The sequence below is a fragment of the Podarcis gaigeae genome (genome assembly GCF_964106915.1).
Source record: "Podarcis gaigeae genome assembly, chromosome: Z".
Classification (NCBI taxonomy): Eukaryota; Metazoa; Chordata; class Lepidosauria; order Squamata; family Lacertidae; genus Podarcis; species Podarcis gaigeae.
In genome coordinates, this window is record NC_139691.1 from 26,079,799 (window position 1) to 26,095,437 (window position 15,639).

A 15,639-nucleotide genomic window follows, 5' to 3' on the forward strand; every position below is an offset into this window, starting at 1 on the left:
ACTGCTTGCATATTGCCCCAAGGGAGGAGATGCATCCCCCTCAGAAGAGTGGAAAAGCTTATGCTAATTTGCATCTACCTTTGCAAATATACAGATACTGTATACACTGCAGTGGAACTCTGTTCCTCATATGCTTTTGCTTATTTCATTTGTGAATTGCTTCTCTCAAGGAAGCAGTTTACACTAAAAAAGGATGCACATATATGTGGAACATTTGCACATATAAAAGCAAGTATACATATAAAACAATTGAGGACAACAACACATTTATAAAATCAATTCAAAGCTCAATGCATTTGGACTAGATGACCCTCCCAGCTCCATGTCTCTGTGATCTATGATAGCAGAAGATAATGGATGACGGATTTTACAAAAATCTCCACTTATAAAAGGCTTGTTGAAAGAGAAACATGTACAGTGGTACCTCAGGTTAAGAACTTAATTCGTTCCGGAGGTCTGTTATTCACCTGAAGCACCACTTTAGCTAATGGGGCTTCCTGCTGCCATTAGCTGGGGAGTGGACGGGTGGGCAAGCTCCTAGCCGCTCTGAGCCGGAGTGGAGAGGGGTGATTCTTGGGCCTGGGCCCTTGGCCCCCTGATTATAACCAAGAAAACTAATACAATGGTCTCCACACCTGAATGCCCTCTCTGTTTGCCAAGAACATCTATTTCAGCCAACCAGAATTAGCTCTCCATCTCATAGTCCTATGATGGCTCTAGGAGGTGACTGCATAAGTTTGTATTTAGATAAGCTATAATTAATGTGGACTTTCAGCTGCCTTTAGTTGGTTTCATCTGCTGGCAATGAAGAACACAAGCTTTTAAAAATAACAGGAGGTGAACAGGAAGAAATGACTCGGTCAGGTTTGCTCTTATTTAATCTAATGTGCCATTAGGGAGAAAAGTGGGACAACTTTTATCTAGATTTCATACACAAAGCTGAAAATGTGGGTTGATTCCTCTGGGGCATATTGCTTAGTAATCAAAACTCTTACCGTCACATAGGGTTGGCTCCACCCTGTCTGCATCTGACGTGTATAACTGTCCTAATTTAGAAACTTAATCTGAGGCTGGGTTATTGCAGTAATTTGAAGAGACATAGCTACACCCTTTTGGTGATGGATACCGTTAGCTGCTGTCGTATAAATGGAAGTATATTGCTGTCCTGTATTAATGACCTCTTATTTTTTTACTCAAGTTCAGATACATTGATTTATTCTAACAGAAGAGGAAAGTATCGGTAATCTCACTTCACCATTGTGAGCTCTTCTGTAAACTGAAAAATCGCTTATTTGTTTATATTAAATTTCTATACTACCTTTCATCCAAGGATTGTAGGGCAGTTTTACAGATACATAATTTATGTAGCAAATGGAGGAGGTGGCATATTAACACCTTTAACTTGGTGAGCTGAAATTTGAACACAGTGATGGGATCTGAAATGGTAGTGACTGACTGGGAACAAGACCTTGCTTGGGGTTGTGGTGGACAGCTCAGTGAAAAAGATGAGTTCTGTGCCAGGGTTATTAGGGAAGGGACTTAAAATAAAACTTTCACTATCCCACTTGAAGTACTGTAGACAGTTCTAGTCATCTCACCTGAAAATGAATATTGAAGAGCTGAAAATGGTTCCAGGGGATGGAGCAACCTTTCTATTTAATTTTGTTTATTTAACAAAATTTATACGCTGCTTTCTAGAACAAACATCTGTAAGTGCTTGACAAGAGATAGTTGAAAATATTCACTTAACGAAATGATTGGTGCTGAAGTTCTGAATCCAGTAATTCACATGGTTTTAGAAAAGTGTAGAGACAGCTTGGCTGAGCTACAGGACGACGTGTTTGGCATGCTGTATGGACCAAGCCCCCTTTCTACTCTACTTCACCAAAGTGCAGAGAATTACACCTCTTCCTCATTGGTGAGGATGCCAGATAACAGGGACTAACCTGTCACTTTTGGTGGGACTGCATCAAGGTACAAAAACTGTGGGCTATGGTATTCCATGAAATTGGTGCAATCGCAGGCCCTCCTGCATATTTTTGAGGAGGAAGAGGTGGGTTTGTACTGTAAAGAGATGAACATTCATTTGCTTATGGTGGCACAAGTGACTGTGACGCAGTTTTGGAGGAATCTAGCAGAAGCCATTCTGGTATACTAAGGTATGGGAAATTGTTTTTTAAGAAAAACTAGCTCATAGACTAAGGATTTAAAGAGGTCAAAATAAAAGAGACACATTTGTTTTTGTTTTTTACATTTTTATAGTTTATGTTAAGGAACACAGGTCACCTTCAGTTTTCGGATGGATATGGTTGCTTTAATTGTTCAATTCAATTATTAAACACTTTATAGAAATTCTTTATAGAAATGCATTTCTGTTTATTCTCTTTCCTCTACAGAATAAAGGGATAATTTTATCTTAATGTTAATATCCTTGTGTTTTGTACTTTGTGACTAACACTTGTCTCCTTTTTTTAACAGTACTGTTTCGGTATTTCTCTGCACTAGAAAATGTGTACATTGTTTTGTTTTGTGTTTCATTTTTCATGTTGAACTAATAGAAATTGTGCTAATTTGTATTCTGTTTCTGTCATTAAAACCAATTAAAATAATTTTAAATACCATTACTTTTTTTTTTAAAAAAAGAAATTAAAGATCAGAAATATAAAATCTGATTACTAATTTTAAAACCACATATACACAACATTGTGGGCTTTTTACTTTAGAGAAAATGAAGGTAAGAGAGAACGTCTACCCTGGACATTAAGTTCAAGTCCTCTGGAGAGGCAGCAGGCGTTGACACACTTTCCAGGGTCGGTGCAAGTTCTTCAGCTGTCTGAGATGAAGGACAAGATGCTGCGTTTCCTACATTCCAGGCAACCAGATAAAGAGTGGTATTCAGCGAGTTTTTGTCAAAGTAGACATTAATATCAATTAGTCTCCTTTGGCAAAAATGAGCAGAAAATCACCCTTGCTGTATTCAAGCAAGGCAATGGAACAGTTTCCTCTACAGGACAATGATAGCAGCAATCTATTTTAGTGGGCACATGACAGGCTGTGGGGCACATAATCTAATCCCTACTCTTCAGCGTCCCCCACCTCACACTCACGTTGTCTAATGATAGGGTCAGCTCTGGCTCTTTTGCGATTCCCACTCATTCCAGTAGGTCTTATGTGGAAGGGAACTTTTTGAAGGTCGGTGCCCTTGGAGACATTCAAAAGGAGCTGCCTTTTTCAGTTGTGCAACAAGCTCTGGTGCTGTGTATTAACCTCTCCAGACTTAAGTTCCATGCATTCTAATTATGAATAATAATAAAAATATTCTATAATCCTATAAACCTCCTATTACACATCCTCAGCCTTAGTGTGAAATCCAATAGCCTTGGCTCTGTTGGATGGCATGGTTGGAATCTCTAGCTGTTTATACGGCGCTATTGACAGTTTGATAAACTAAAGGTAGCCCTGCACTGATCTAGTTTTCAATTTTGCGTGTTGTCTATGTGTTTGTGTTTGTATTTGTTTGTTTGTATCAGTGCAGTGTTTTGTTCTATAAGACTGTTTTTCCACCCAAATGCCTTCAGCAGCTTGGGCTCTACCTCTACCTAATAACACCCTTTTGTGTTTAATTCAACGTTTTTCTCATCTGTGCTAAACCAATAACTCCCCTTAGTTATCTAAGGGTAACTATGGAGGGAGGCCCTTAGATCAGTGGTAGAATGTCTGCTTTTGCATGCATAAGGTTCCTGGTTCAATCCCAGGCACCTCCACATGGGGCTGAGAATGTCTCCTGCCTGAAACCCTGGAGAGCTGCTGATAATCAGAGTCAACAATACTGAGCTGAGATATATCAGTATCCAGTTTCCATATTTCCCCAGTAATTAATCTATGTTGAATGGCAGGTGTGCTAATTTGTAGATGTGGAAATAGCCACCCTTGCATTTGTGTGACTTAGGCTGCAGTCTGTCCACTGACCTGGAAATAAGTCCTATTGAACTCAACAAGACTTACTTCTGAGTAGACATGTATAACATTGTACTGTCAGTTGGTCTTCCATGTATGGATGTGTTTGTGTATATAACTGGTGCACACACTTATATATACTGATGACTATTACTTTCCAGTAGGAATCAGGATTATTTCTTTTCTCCCTCCGTTCTTCCAGCACCCTTGTTAAGTGCTTGATGGAGTGCATTTTTGGCATATGCTCCCTCCCTCTCCCCCCCACCCCCAATATTATGCAAGAAAAGGCAATGGATGGAATCAAAAAGGAAACAGATGCATTAGCAATAGGTGATGATTGGTTTATTGTTTTGGCAACGCTTGAGTATTTCGTGGGAGGAAGCTGTGAATTTTATGGTCTGATCCCAGTAGAGGACCACATGCAAAAACAAGCCATTCTCTTTAGCACAGGATATTTCCAGCATATTTCAAGTGGGGGCAGTTCTGCCTCACTAAGCTTTTGGAATTCCTTTGACAATACTGCTGAGCTTGGCAGGCACAAGCAGTCAACTCGCCTTGTAAGAGTTAAAACTTGAGATGAACCTCTCTGCTCCTGTTAGTTGCCCCTGGGCGTCAGGAAAGGAGAAGGGGCATTGGGATGTCAACTCTTGTAGAGGGAAGGAAAGAGCAGGGGTAGGCCAAATGTATTCAGGTACATTTATTAAAAAGCTGATGGTGTATTGCCAAAGGCAGAGAATATCTTTGTTCTCAAGAGCTGCTTCTGCCCATTTTACAAGAATTGCTGCTTTGTTCTGTCGTTTGCAGCTCATGCAGACTGGTAGGGTGAAGCCAGCTTAGACTTCAGAGGAGCTGGGCATCATACTGGGTTTTGTTGTCCAAAACAGAAGTACCAGAAGCTGCCTTAGTCAGACCATTAGCTCATCTAGCTGAGTATTGTCTATACTGGCCATTGGAAAGTAATAGTCATGTGTACATATATGTATCACACATACAAGAAATGCCAACTGCAGCATGGATTTAAAGCACTATGATGCCACTTTAAACAGCCATGGCTTCTCCCAAAGAATTCTGGGGACTGTAGTTTGTTAAGGGTGCTGTGAGTTGTTAGGAAGGCCCCCTGTTCCTTGCACAGAATGACAGTTCCCAAAATTCCCTGGGAAGAGGAATTGATTGGTAAACCACACTAGGAATTGGAGCACTGGGGGGATTGCCACTTAAATCATGTTGATTACCATAGGTCTAGAAACTGGATATTGATAAATCTCTGCCTTGGAATGAAAAAGTCAGGTGTGTGCTTCACACTAGCTAGAAACCCTTGAGTGGACATGGGAAATGGTCTTTTACTGAGCCAAACCATTAGCTCATCTTGCCTACACTCTTTGGTAGCAGCTTTCTAGGATTTTAAAGAGTGGACTTTATGAGAGCTTTCTTAGGATGCCTGGGATTGGACTTGATCCATGGGGCATAGAGAGTGGGGCTAGCGTTTGTGTACCTGACAAGGACCCTGCCTCGTAAGAGGTCCACTGCCAACCCACAGAATCACCAGGCCCGGCTGCTGCTTGTTCACTTGCCCTCTTTGAATGAGCAAGCAGCAAAGGTAGGAAAAAAGACAGAGCAGCAAATCCCTCTGGGTGGCCCTGCAGATCCGGCACAGAGGAACATAAGAAGGGAAGGGGCAGCTGCAGCCGCGGCAAGCAGGTAGGAACTCAGAGGAGTAAAGGGTTGCTCTCATATGGGCATGTAGAATGTTGAAGCATATTTTAACCTGTTTTTTAAATGTGTTTCTGACTTTGGTTTTGTTGTTTTTTAGTGTTTTAAAGAGTTGGCTATAGTGATAATTTTATTGCCTTGTTCTCTTTGTAAAACACTTTGAGATTGCTTTTACAATTCAACAGTGTATAAATTTTATGAAATAAATGTGGTTGAAAGAAAGTTACCCACAAACTGTCATTCTCACACACCCCACACACATACCTGGGCATAGCCAGGGGGCAGGGTGGCAGCTGATCCCCCATCAAGTAAATAAATAAGAATACTTAGCTAACTGACCAATCGTGTCTCAGATGGCTCAGTTCTTTCCACCAACATAAATCTCCCCCCCCCCCAAAACAACATAAATCCTGGCTACGTAGGACTTTATCCAGGCAAAGCTGTAGCTATGCACTATAGATCACCGCTCACACTTTGCTTGGAGAAAGTCCTAGGTTCAATCTCTGATGTGCCCAGGTAGGAAGGGCTTGCCACCTGAAACTCGAGAGAGCTCCTAAAAATACAGGACTAAATGGATGAGGCATAGGGCAGCTTCCTAAGTTCCTATGTATGTCACTTTGTGTTCTCTTGTCACAATACAAGGGAAACTGCTTATAGGGGGTGGGGGAGCTGCGGGTGTGCAAAGTATTTTATCCCATTCTGAGCTCAAAATCTCTGTATATTCTTATTGTCATCCTCATGCGAGCCAATGTGCTGTAGCAGTTGCGGAGCCAGCCAAGAAGATCAAGAAAGAGTACATGCCTCCAGTTAATCATGAATATCACCAGTCGCACGCTGTCAGCCTAACCTACCCTGCAGGGTTGTTGTAAAGAAAATCATGGCGGGGGGAGGGGTGACTTGCTTTTGTACTCACCATCCTGACCTCAGTGGAGGAAGGAAGGGTTGTGAATGCAATTTGGATGTAATCATTTGCTGTTGATATTTGTTGTTAATAAATAATGCACTGGCCAAGCACATTTTGTGGTTGAACACATTTCTAAAAGATCTCTACCTGACCCAAGGAAAGAGGTGTGAATTTGCCCAAAATGTGGAACTGGGGTGGAGGGTGGGGAGATTGTGTGAAACAAAGCATACAACTTTGCTTTTCTGCCATAATAAATACAAAGCTAAGTGAGAGAAGTAAATGTTTTCAGACTTGATAGGGCTGGCAGGTCTCCCTGTGCTCCTACAAGCGATGGTGGCGGAGATTGGGGCCAGTGACTCAGAAGAAAGTCCAGAATTCTAGGAGTATCTAATGCTAAATTAACTACATGGCTTCCACCCAGAGTTGCCACGGAACTGCCCTTTCTAAACAAGCTAGTCCCTGAAGAGGCAAAAATATAAACCGCTCACAAGGCCATTTTCAACACAATGCTTTTCCATCCTAGGAGTTGCTTTTGGACATAAGAACGTAAGATGAGTCCTGCTAAATCCGGCCAAAGGACACCCAATCCAGCATCTTCCTTTTTTCACAGCAGCTAACCATAAGAAGCTGAGAATCCCATAAGCAGGACATTTGGACAATAGTGTTGTTTTCCAGTGACTGGTATCCAGAGTAATGTTGCCTCTGAATCTATAACAATTTAGAAAGATCCCTGTTGAAAACACTTTTGCTCATGTTTTTCAAGATAGGAGGGTCAGCCTTGCAACATTTCACAGATCAAAAGAGGGACACATTTTTAGCACCCCTGTTCTCATTCCGAAGATTACCTCCTGTACATTTATTTATTTACTTCTTTATTTAAGGCTTCGGTACCCTGCCCTTTGACCAAAAAATACTCCTAAATTAGCTTGCAAAAATCAGTAGTAAGATGGTCCCTGCAGTCAGGCTTACACTCTAAAAAGACATGGCACGTGAGGAAAAAGGAATGGGAGGGAAGAGGCAAGTTTAAGCATGAGTTCTTGAAGTGATTATCCTTATGATGCTGCTACATAATGTATGCAGGTTCTGACTGTCTAGGAAAGCAGTCCACCCACAAATAAGCACTATTTATCCCCAACAGATCTAGGAACAGAGCCGGTGACAGTGCACTAAGCAGGCCGGGCTAATCTGGCCACACAATTCCTCAAACAACTGACTCCATACCCTGTAATAGGGCTGTCCACTGCAGATTTAAAAGCCAAGACAGTGTTTGCTTTTCTGATTGAAGAGATATTCACAAAACATAATTGTCCAATAATATGTGATTACAGTTCAAACTGTACCTTAGCAGCTGCAGTGTGCAAAGTGTGCTGTGTGGTGCTTTGGGTTTATTTGCATCTATTTAACTGTGTGCAATAAAGACAAAATACAGCACACACACACACCCCCCATGTGATGCAGTGCAACTCCCAGACTGCGTGAGCAAGGAGTTAAACCCTGAAGAACGGTATAAACATCATGATAAACTTGCAATAACAGCATTTCAAGAGGGCATCATCAGAAGGAAAAACACAAGGACTTTCCTTTGTGGGTCATGAATCAGTGGGGTGGGGAAGATTACATCATCTGGGGGACATGAAAGTTTTCAGGGAGACCCTAGTCCATTCAAGTGACAGCTCCTCAATGAAGGGAGTGTAAGAAGCACACCTTTTGCATTGGAAATCTACTGATAATTAGACTACAATAGTGGCATTGACATGGCAGGAATGCTGGTCCAGAGAGTTGCTTATCATCCTCATTCTTCCAGCAGCATTTGATCCTATGAGTTCCTTCCCTACACACTGAAATTACTGGTGAAGCAACTCCAAAGCACTGCACCATTTATTCATGACTTTGTTGAGCTTAGAAGCTTGATTTTAGTATCAAATAAATGCTCAACTTCTTGTTTTTTATTGTAACATAATGAACATTGTTAGCAACCCCAAAGGAGGGAGTTGTCACATAGGTAGGGAGTTACATCATACCATATACTGCACAAACAGAAAAAGAAATAACAGGACCAATAGGACCACACCAATATGAATCAGGACATCCATGAGTTGGCATGGATGGTGAATGTTGGGCATCTTAAGTCCCTAGCTTAAGAAATAAACATGACATAAAAGCATTACGGATCCTCCATCCATCTGGAGACATGCAATGTACAAGTTATTTCCCCCAAAAGGCAGATCATTAATTTTATATGTCTAAAAGAATTAGGGTAAATCTGCATGGTAAGGGAACATCTGAACTCTGTTGTTTTTACCATCAATGACCCAAATCAATTCTTCTTTCTGTTGCCCTTCCTTCAAGGGGGCAGGGTTTGTGAGGGAATTGAAACAAATATTGAAATACCCGGTTTTGACATAACAAAAAGAGTCAGCATCAACTGCGCTTCCAAGGGGAGGGTGTTCCATAAGCGGGATACCATCATAGGAAAGGCCTATGCGACAACAATAAGAACCTCCTCCCTCCCCTCACACTGAAATACCCACCATCACCACCAGATGCCCTTATTAAAGTGATACATGTATGTACATGGGCACATTTAATATCTGGTCTAATTTTGACCTTTGAAATTTGACAGAGATGCATCTGAATCATAATTTCAGGAGTATCTTTTCATGCAGTTTCTCCCTGACGTAGCCCTTGAATTATTTATTTATTTTCTCCTCTTTTCATGTCATACAATGCTACATAGAAATACATATATAAGCTAAGATAAGGGGGTGGGGGTAGAAGACCCATGAAAACTTGACCAATCAAGTTCACTAGGTCTGGGGATTGTGGTTTCATCTTGTTGAGAAACCACAGACCCATAATATATTTGGTTAAGATGATAATCAAATTGTTGAACGGGGCTGCCTCATCTTCGGACCTGAAGACTGAGGCCATCTCTACAGTGTACCCCTCCCCAAAAAGAGGACAAGTTCCTGTTTTTCCTGAAGGTGTTGGTGCATCATCAGGGCAAAAAAGGAAAGCATGCTAAACTTAAAACTGTCCACTGTTTTTCAAATTGCATCCACACAAGAATGTATCCTATGGTGCTTGCCTCTGTAAATATTGCCCTGATTTCTATAGCACCTTGTCTTTCTAAGGTGTAGATCTTAAGCAGCCTTCACAAATTTGGTACCTTCAGATGTTTGAGGCTGTAACTCCCACCAGCTGCAGCAAACACTGACCTTTGTATGGTTAGTATTAATTAGGTGTCACTCTGGGTTTTTAACCAGGGTCACACCATAGTTAAAGCCAGTAGAAGGAAAGCAAGGAGGATTTGTTATTGGCAGGGAGTTCAAATTCTGCAGCCCATCCCCTTACAGTGCAATCTTAACACATGTCCACTCAGAAGTAAATCTCATTCAGTTCAATGGGGCTTGTGCTCAGGCAGCTATGTATCAGATGACAGCCTTAATCACGGTCAAAGGACAGGCCACACTAGAAGCCCTAAGAATAGCTGTCATCTATTTTGAATGATGAAATGCAATGTGGTTGAACGGTTGGAACTGTTTCCTACCAAAATACACTTAACCGCTTGCACACACAAAGCACAGATGCCTCAGAGTAGAATGCATTTTATAAAAATATTTAAAGGAGGGCAGTGATGCCTGGAACGTTCTTCTGGATTTACCATGCATACATTTGGTTTCCTCCCCAAAATCGGGATCCATTCTAGAAAGCCAAGAGCAGACTTTGAAAGTCGACCACATTAGTATTAAGTGCAGGGCCGTTTGCTATTTAAGTAATTTGGGAGTGTCTGATGTCGGCTCCTTCCCGTAAATAAAATAACTTGTGTGACATGTAACACCTGGTCTTCTGCCAACTGGCTCCAGCGTGCTTCCTCCCCTTCTCGGGTTTCTTTCATTCACAAGTGAGCGGAATGACCTCTTGGTGCAGGGAAAGGAAAGGAAACTTAGAAGTGGGGTGTGAATATAACATTTTACAGGGATCATTAATCTGTCCCCCCTTTTTAATTTTTATTTGCATTTTCAAAAACAGGAACAGAGAGCATATTTAACCCCCTCCCCTCCCCCTTTCCCACTTACAACTTCCTACTAAATACAGCATGTATACATATACCATATGACTTCTATTCCACACTTTTCCTGATCATTAATATGTTTTCAGTGGAAACACTTGATTTGGGCCTCCTCCGCACTGTTGAACAACGAAGACATTTGTGAGTGGATTCAGATATTTATGAAATACATATATGCAAAATAAGCTGCTCTGGAATGGCAGCAGCAAATTAGGTTAGTGAGTCTGTGCAATCTGAGCCCGTAGGCCCTCTCCAGGCCTTTTTGGCAGACACTGGAAGCTTCTGGTCTTTGAAATGAATAAAGATTTATAACCTGCTTTCTAATATTTTAAATACAATTTCCAAGGTGGCACACAATACAGTTTGACAAACTAACAGCAGATACAAAGACAGGAACAAGAGAAAATCACAAGAAACAAAACCAGATCAAGTAGCAATGGTAAAAGGGTATAAGTGACATCATGCTATCAAATAGAAAATAAACAGCCTACAAAACTCTCTGTGGCTAAAATCAGATTTTGTTATTCAGGGAACAGCTTGGGCAAATAAACACATTTCCAAAGAAAACTGCTTTGATTTCTTTCTCTGCTCAAGCCATTTTCCTGCGTGAGGCCAAGGACAAGATTGTAACTCCTCTGTTCTGTGTACCAAAAGCCAACTGTATTGTCACTTGAAGCTTTCTCCCATGATACAGCTTTGCATGGGGGTACAATGCAGATTGCATATCACACACAGCTCTGTCTGCTTTATGCCCCTTAGCACCTACTCGTTAGCATCTACCACCTGAATCTGTTTCACTCTGCCCAATGACAGAGCTGGCTCTAGACCTGCTAACAAAGCTTGGAGCTTCCAAAAAGAAGAAATGTTTCCCAAACCAACAGTTGATGTATGTAACTGTAAAAAGCAGAATAAATGTTGCACAAAAATGCATTCAAACAATATGATCACAGGGGATTCTCCCCCCTCCCCTTTTTTTAACGAACTGGTGTACAAGTGCGCTGCCAAATATCCATGCATAGCACTCATAATAAAACCAATTCAAGTGTTCCCAACCTTTAACATCAAATGTTAAGATTTCAGTAGAGTATACTAGTTTCAATTTACAGGGCAATCCTCCACACCAGGAGTCAGCAAACTTTTTCAGCAGGGGGCCAGTCCACTGTCCCTCAGACCTTGGGGGGGGCAGACTATATTTTGAAAACGAATTCCTATGCCCCACAAATAACCCAGAGAGGCATTTTAAATAAAAGGACACATTCTACTCATGTAAAAACACACTGACCATCCACAGGCCGGGTTTAGAAAGCGATTGGGCCGGATCTGGCCCCCGGGCCTTAGTTTTCCTACCCATGCTCCACATGCTTACCCTCTGGCCCCCTGCGTTGGCCCCAAAGGTACAAACAACAACTTTGGGGTCAAATAGGTGTGGTGGATTTTCACTGGATTGGGATCCAATGTAGCTGTTTTTCCTTAAGATAAAAATGACAACATTAACTGCTCTTTAAAAATAAAAAGTGGGAATGATTTAAGGTATGGTAGCCAAAGTGGTCTCTTCCAAATGTTGTGGAACTACAACTCCTATTGTCCCTGACTATTGGTCATGCTGACAGGGGCTGATGGGAGTCATAGTTCAACACCTGGTTGTCCCCACAATGGTTATCCCTGGTAGAAAGGATAGTGTGGCTTAGCATGAAATCATGATTATCACCACAATGACTTGCTGTAAAGTGTATGCAGGCGACTCTAATTTTTTTTGCATATGATGCATTCCTGACCATGCATGTATGTGCCATGTTCGGCACCAGAAAATGGTGGGGACAGGACAGGCTTACATGCACTCCAGCGATGGAGGTGTTGCTTGTAAGGAAATTATTCAACTTTCTGCTTTAGTGTTTTAGGGCACTGTGTCCTGCTGTGAGTGGTTTTATTTATTTCATCAGGATTTTAGGGCTATAGTTGTACATTGCTGCAATAAGTGTTCTGTGATTTACGTATTATTTCGGGGGAGGAATTTGTATGCAGTATAAAAAAAATCTTTTTGATTCTTTAAAGTCAGGAACCTTCATATCGCTCTGTTTCTCAGAGTATGATCTAGGTGTTTTTTTTAAAGGTACAAACTGATAGATTTGCGATCCAGTGAATTTTCAAGCTCATTGCAAACATGTCAGAATGGAAATGAAATAAACCATTTCTTATGTGCTGTATAACTTAGGAAAAAATTGGAAGGGAAAATGTTAGCTAATTTTTTGTCCTTTTCCATACAGGGCGGGAAGAAATTTTATAATGGACCTTGTGGGGGTCGAGACTGCAGTGCAGGCTGCCAGTGCTTTCCAGAGAAAGGTGGTCGGGTAAGTTGACTTTTTCTTCTTTTTTTGGTGAAAGGAAACAGTGCCCAGGTTTCTTATCACAGCTGTCTTTTCTCTCAAAGAAAACAGAGCTAATATGCTTAAGACCCTGTCTAGTGGATTCATAAGGCGAGGAGAGTGAGGAAGAACAGCTGCAGGAGAACACCAGGCCCAGCCAAAACTTTGAAATCTCACATAGAAGACTTAAACCTTACAATCTCTGCACCAATGCTGCAGCAGACCCAGCCAGTTCACTGCAAAACAGAATACAGTAGATTCCTGTGTATGGACATCAAAAGAAACGTATTATTTCAAAGTCCCTGGCTCTGTGAACTTCGATGTCACCTTTGAAGGACCCAGTGCTCATCTTATTTCTCCCTCTGGCCCCATCCACTTGATACATTTAAAACAGTTTCAAACCACTTTCAGACAGTCATAACTTCCCCCAAAATAATTATGGAAATTGTAGCTTGTTAAGGGGTGCTGAGAGTTGTTAGGAGAAACTCAACACCCAGACAGAGTGGCTTAACAGTCAAGCCTTCTTACCTGGGAACTCTGGGAACTCTAGTTGTGTGACGGGCAGGTGGCACTGTGGGTTAAACCACAGAGCCTAGGACTTGCCGATCAGAAGGTCGGTGGTTTGAATCCCCGCGATGGGGTGAGCTCCCATTGCTCGGTCCCTGCTCCTGCCAACCTAGCAGTTTGAAAGCATGTCAAAGTGCAAGTAGATAAATAGGTACCACTCCGGCGGAAAGGTAAGCAGCGTTTCTGTGCACTGCTCTGGTTCGCCAGAAGCGGCTTAGTCATGCTGGCCCCATGATCCGGAAGCTGTACGCCGGCTCCCTCGGCCAATAAAGTGAGATGAGCGCCGCAATCCTAGAGTCAGTCACGACTGGACCTAATGGTCAGGGGTCCCTTTACCTTTAATAACTCTCATTAAACTTCAACAAACCACAGTTCCCAGGATTCTTTTGGGGAAGCCATGGCTCTTTAAAGTAGTGTGGGCCTCTTTCTGCATGTTCCTGTAAATCTCGTTCAGGCCTAGTTTATATATGGAGTTTAGTGGCTAATAGGACTCTTTTTTTCTTTTCTCTTTTTTGATCCACTTTGGACTGAAAGTTGGAAGGTTGGGTATTTTAAATGCTGCCTCATGGCGAAAGATTCCTTGCATACAGAAAGCTAAACCCTTCTTTGTTGACAAGAGTAGCGGTTCCCTGCTTGTACCCAGTGTGTGGATCTCACATGTTCTAGTTTAACATGCACACCTGGTGTTTGCACCATGCTACTTTATAGTCCTCCAGAATCTGGTGCCTTCCAGATGTTTTGGACTGCAATTCCCATCAGCTGCAGCCAGCATGGCCATGATCCCATCAGCTCCAGCATCGTGCAGCTGTGCTGGCTGGTGCTGATGGGTGTTGCAATCCAAAATAGCTGGTTGGGGCAGGCTGTAATAGACCCTTTCTGCTTTGGTCCAAATCACGTCCATCTCCTTGAACAAAACTTCTGACGAATGATGTAATCATTGACGGATGTACTGGGTGTCATCATCCTGTCTCTTTCCATTGCTTGGGTTCAGCTGGATTGTTTGAACTGGACGCATCGCTGTTGACCTTGCAGTTCAAACTCTTGGTTTTATCCTTTGTGAAGATGTCACAAAGATTTTGATTTGTTTTCACAACTGACCTGGGAACTTGGATGAACTTTTACTTTTATTTCTTGTGGGTTCTAAACTATTAGGTCTAGTCATTGCTTTAAAATTTTGGGGGTGACATGGTGGGGAGCAAGACCCTTCCCTAGAAATTCCAGCTCCCCTAAACAAGAATTGGAGGGGATTTTTATAGCAGCATGGAAGCGTGCAATTAGCTCAGTTCAGGTATCACTGAAACCATAGTTTAGCATAACAACAAAGACTCAGTGAGCCTCATACTTCAATGCCCTCCTGCCTGCCTTCTCCAGTGTGGCCCCAAGGAAAAGTTCAGAAACTTTTCTTCTAGTTTGGATTAATTACACTGCATGATTGTTTTATTTTAATTTGACAAAAAATATTTTTAATTGACGAAAACATCTACGTGGTTTAGAAAGACAGTATAAAATATTCATTAATACCACCAATAAGACCAAGCATTAAAGCCATATATGAGTTTATGTAATAAAGTGGCATGTTAACATGTGGGTTGCATAATGGAGAAGTTTTTTGCAGGCTTCAGAAACAATATAGTAAAGGTGCCTGCCTAACATCAATGGGCAGGGAGTTCCAAAGTGTAGGTGCTGCCACACTGAAGGATCAATTCCTTGCAAGTGCAGAGCATCCAACTAAGAGCAGACCCACTGAAGTCAATGGGACCTAAGTTTGTCATGTCCATTAACTTCATTGGGTCTACTGTAAGTAGAACTAGCATTGGATGAAGGGCAGTATAAAAATTTATTAAATAATAATGATAATGAAAATACTGCCATTAATGCAGATTAGAACTTCCACCCATAAGTGTAGGTTGAAATCCCACTCTTTCACCATTGCTAATACTCTGCATTTGTGCGGGTGGAATTGTCCAAAGAATTAACCAGCATGGTAAAGAAATTGGGAACAAATCCCATAGGGCCACTTGGTTCTTCTTACTGGGCCAAGAGTGGGCACCTGGGAGCCTCCAGAT

At 41.8% G+C, this 15,639-nt stretch overlaps 1 protein-coding gene across 6 annotated transcripts in view; it reads left to right on the forward strand.

Annotated features, from left to right (window-relative positions):
• Positions 1-15,639, forward strand: part of COL4A6 (collagen type IV alpha 6 chain) — a 173,224-nt gene that overhangs the window by 51,316 nt on the left and 106,269 nt on the right. For all 6 annotated transcript variants that reach the window (XM_083722019.1, XM_083722021.1, XM_083722018.1 and 3 more), the window contains exon 4: positions 12,908-12,991. In XM_083722019.1, coding sequence (XP_083578145.1) covers positions 12,908-12,991 — 84 coding nt within the window. The remainder of the gene's footprint in view (positions 1-12,907; positions 12,992-15,639) is intronic.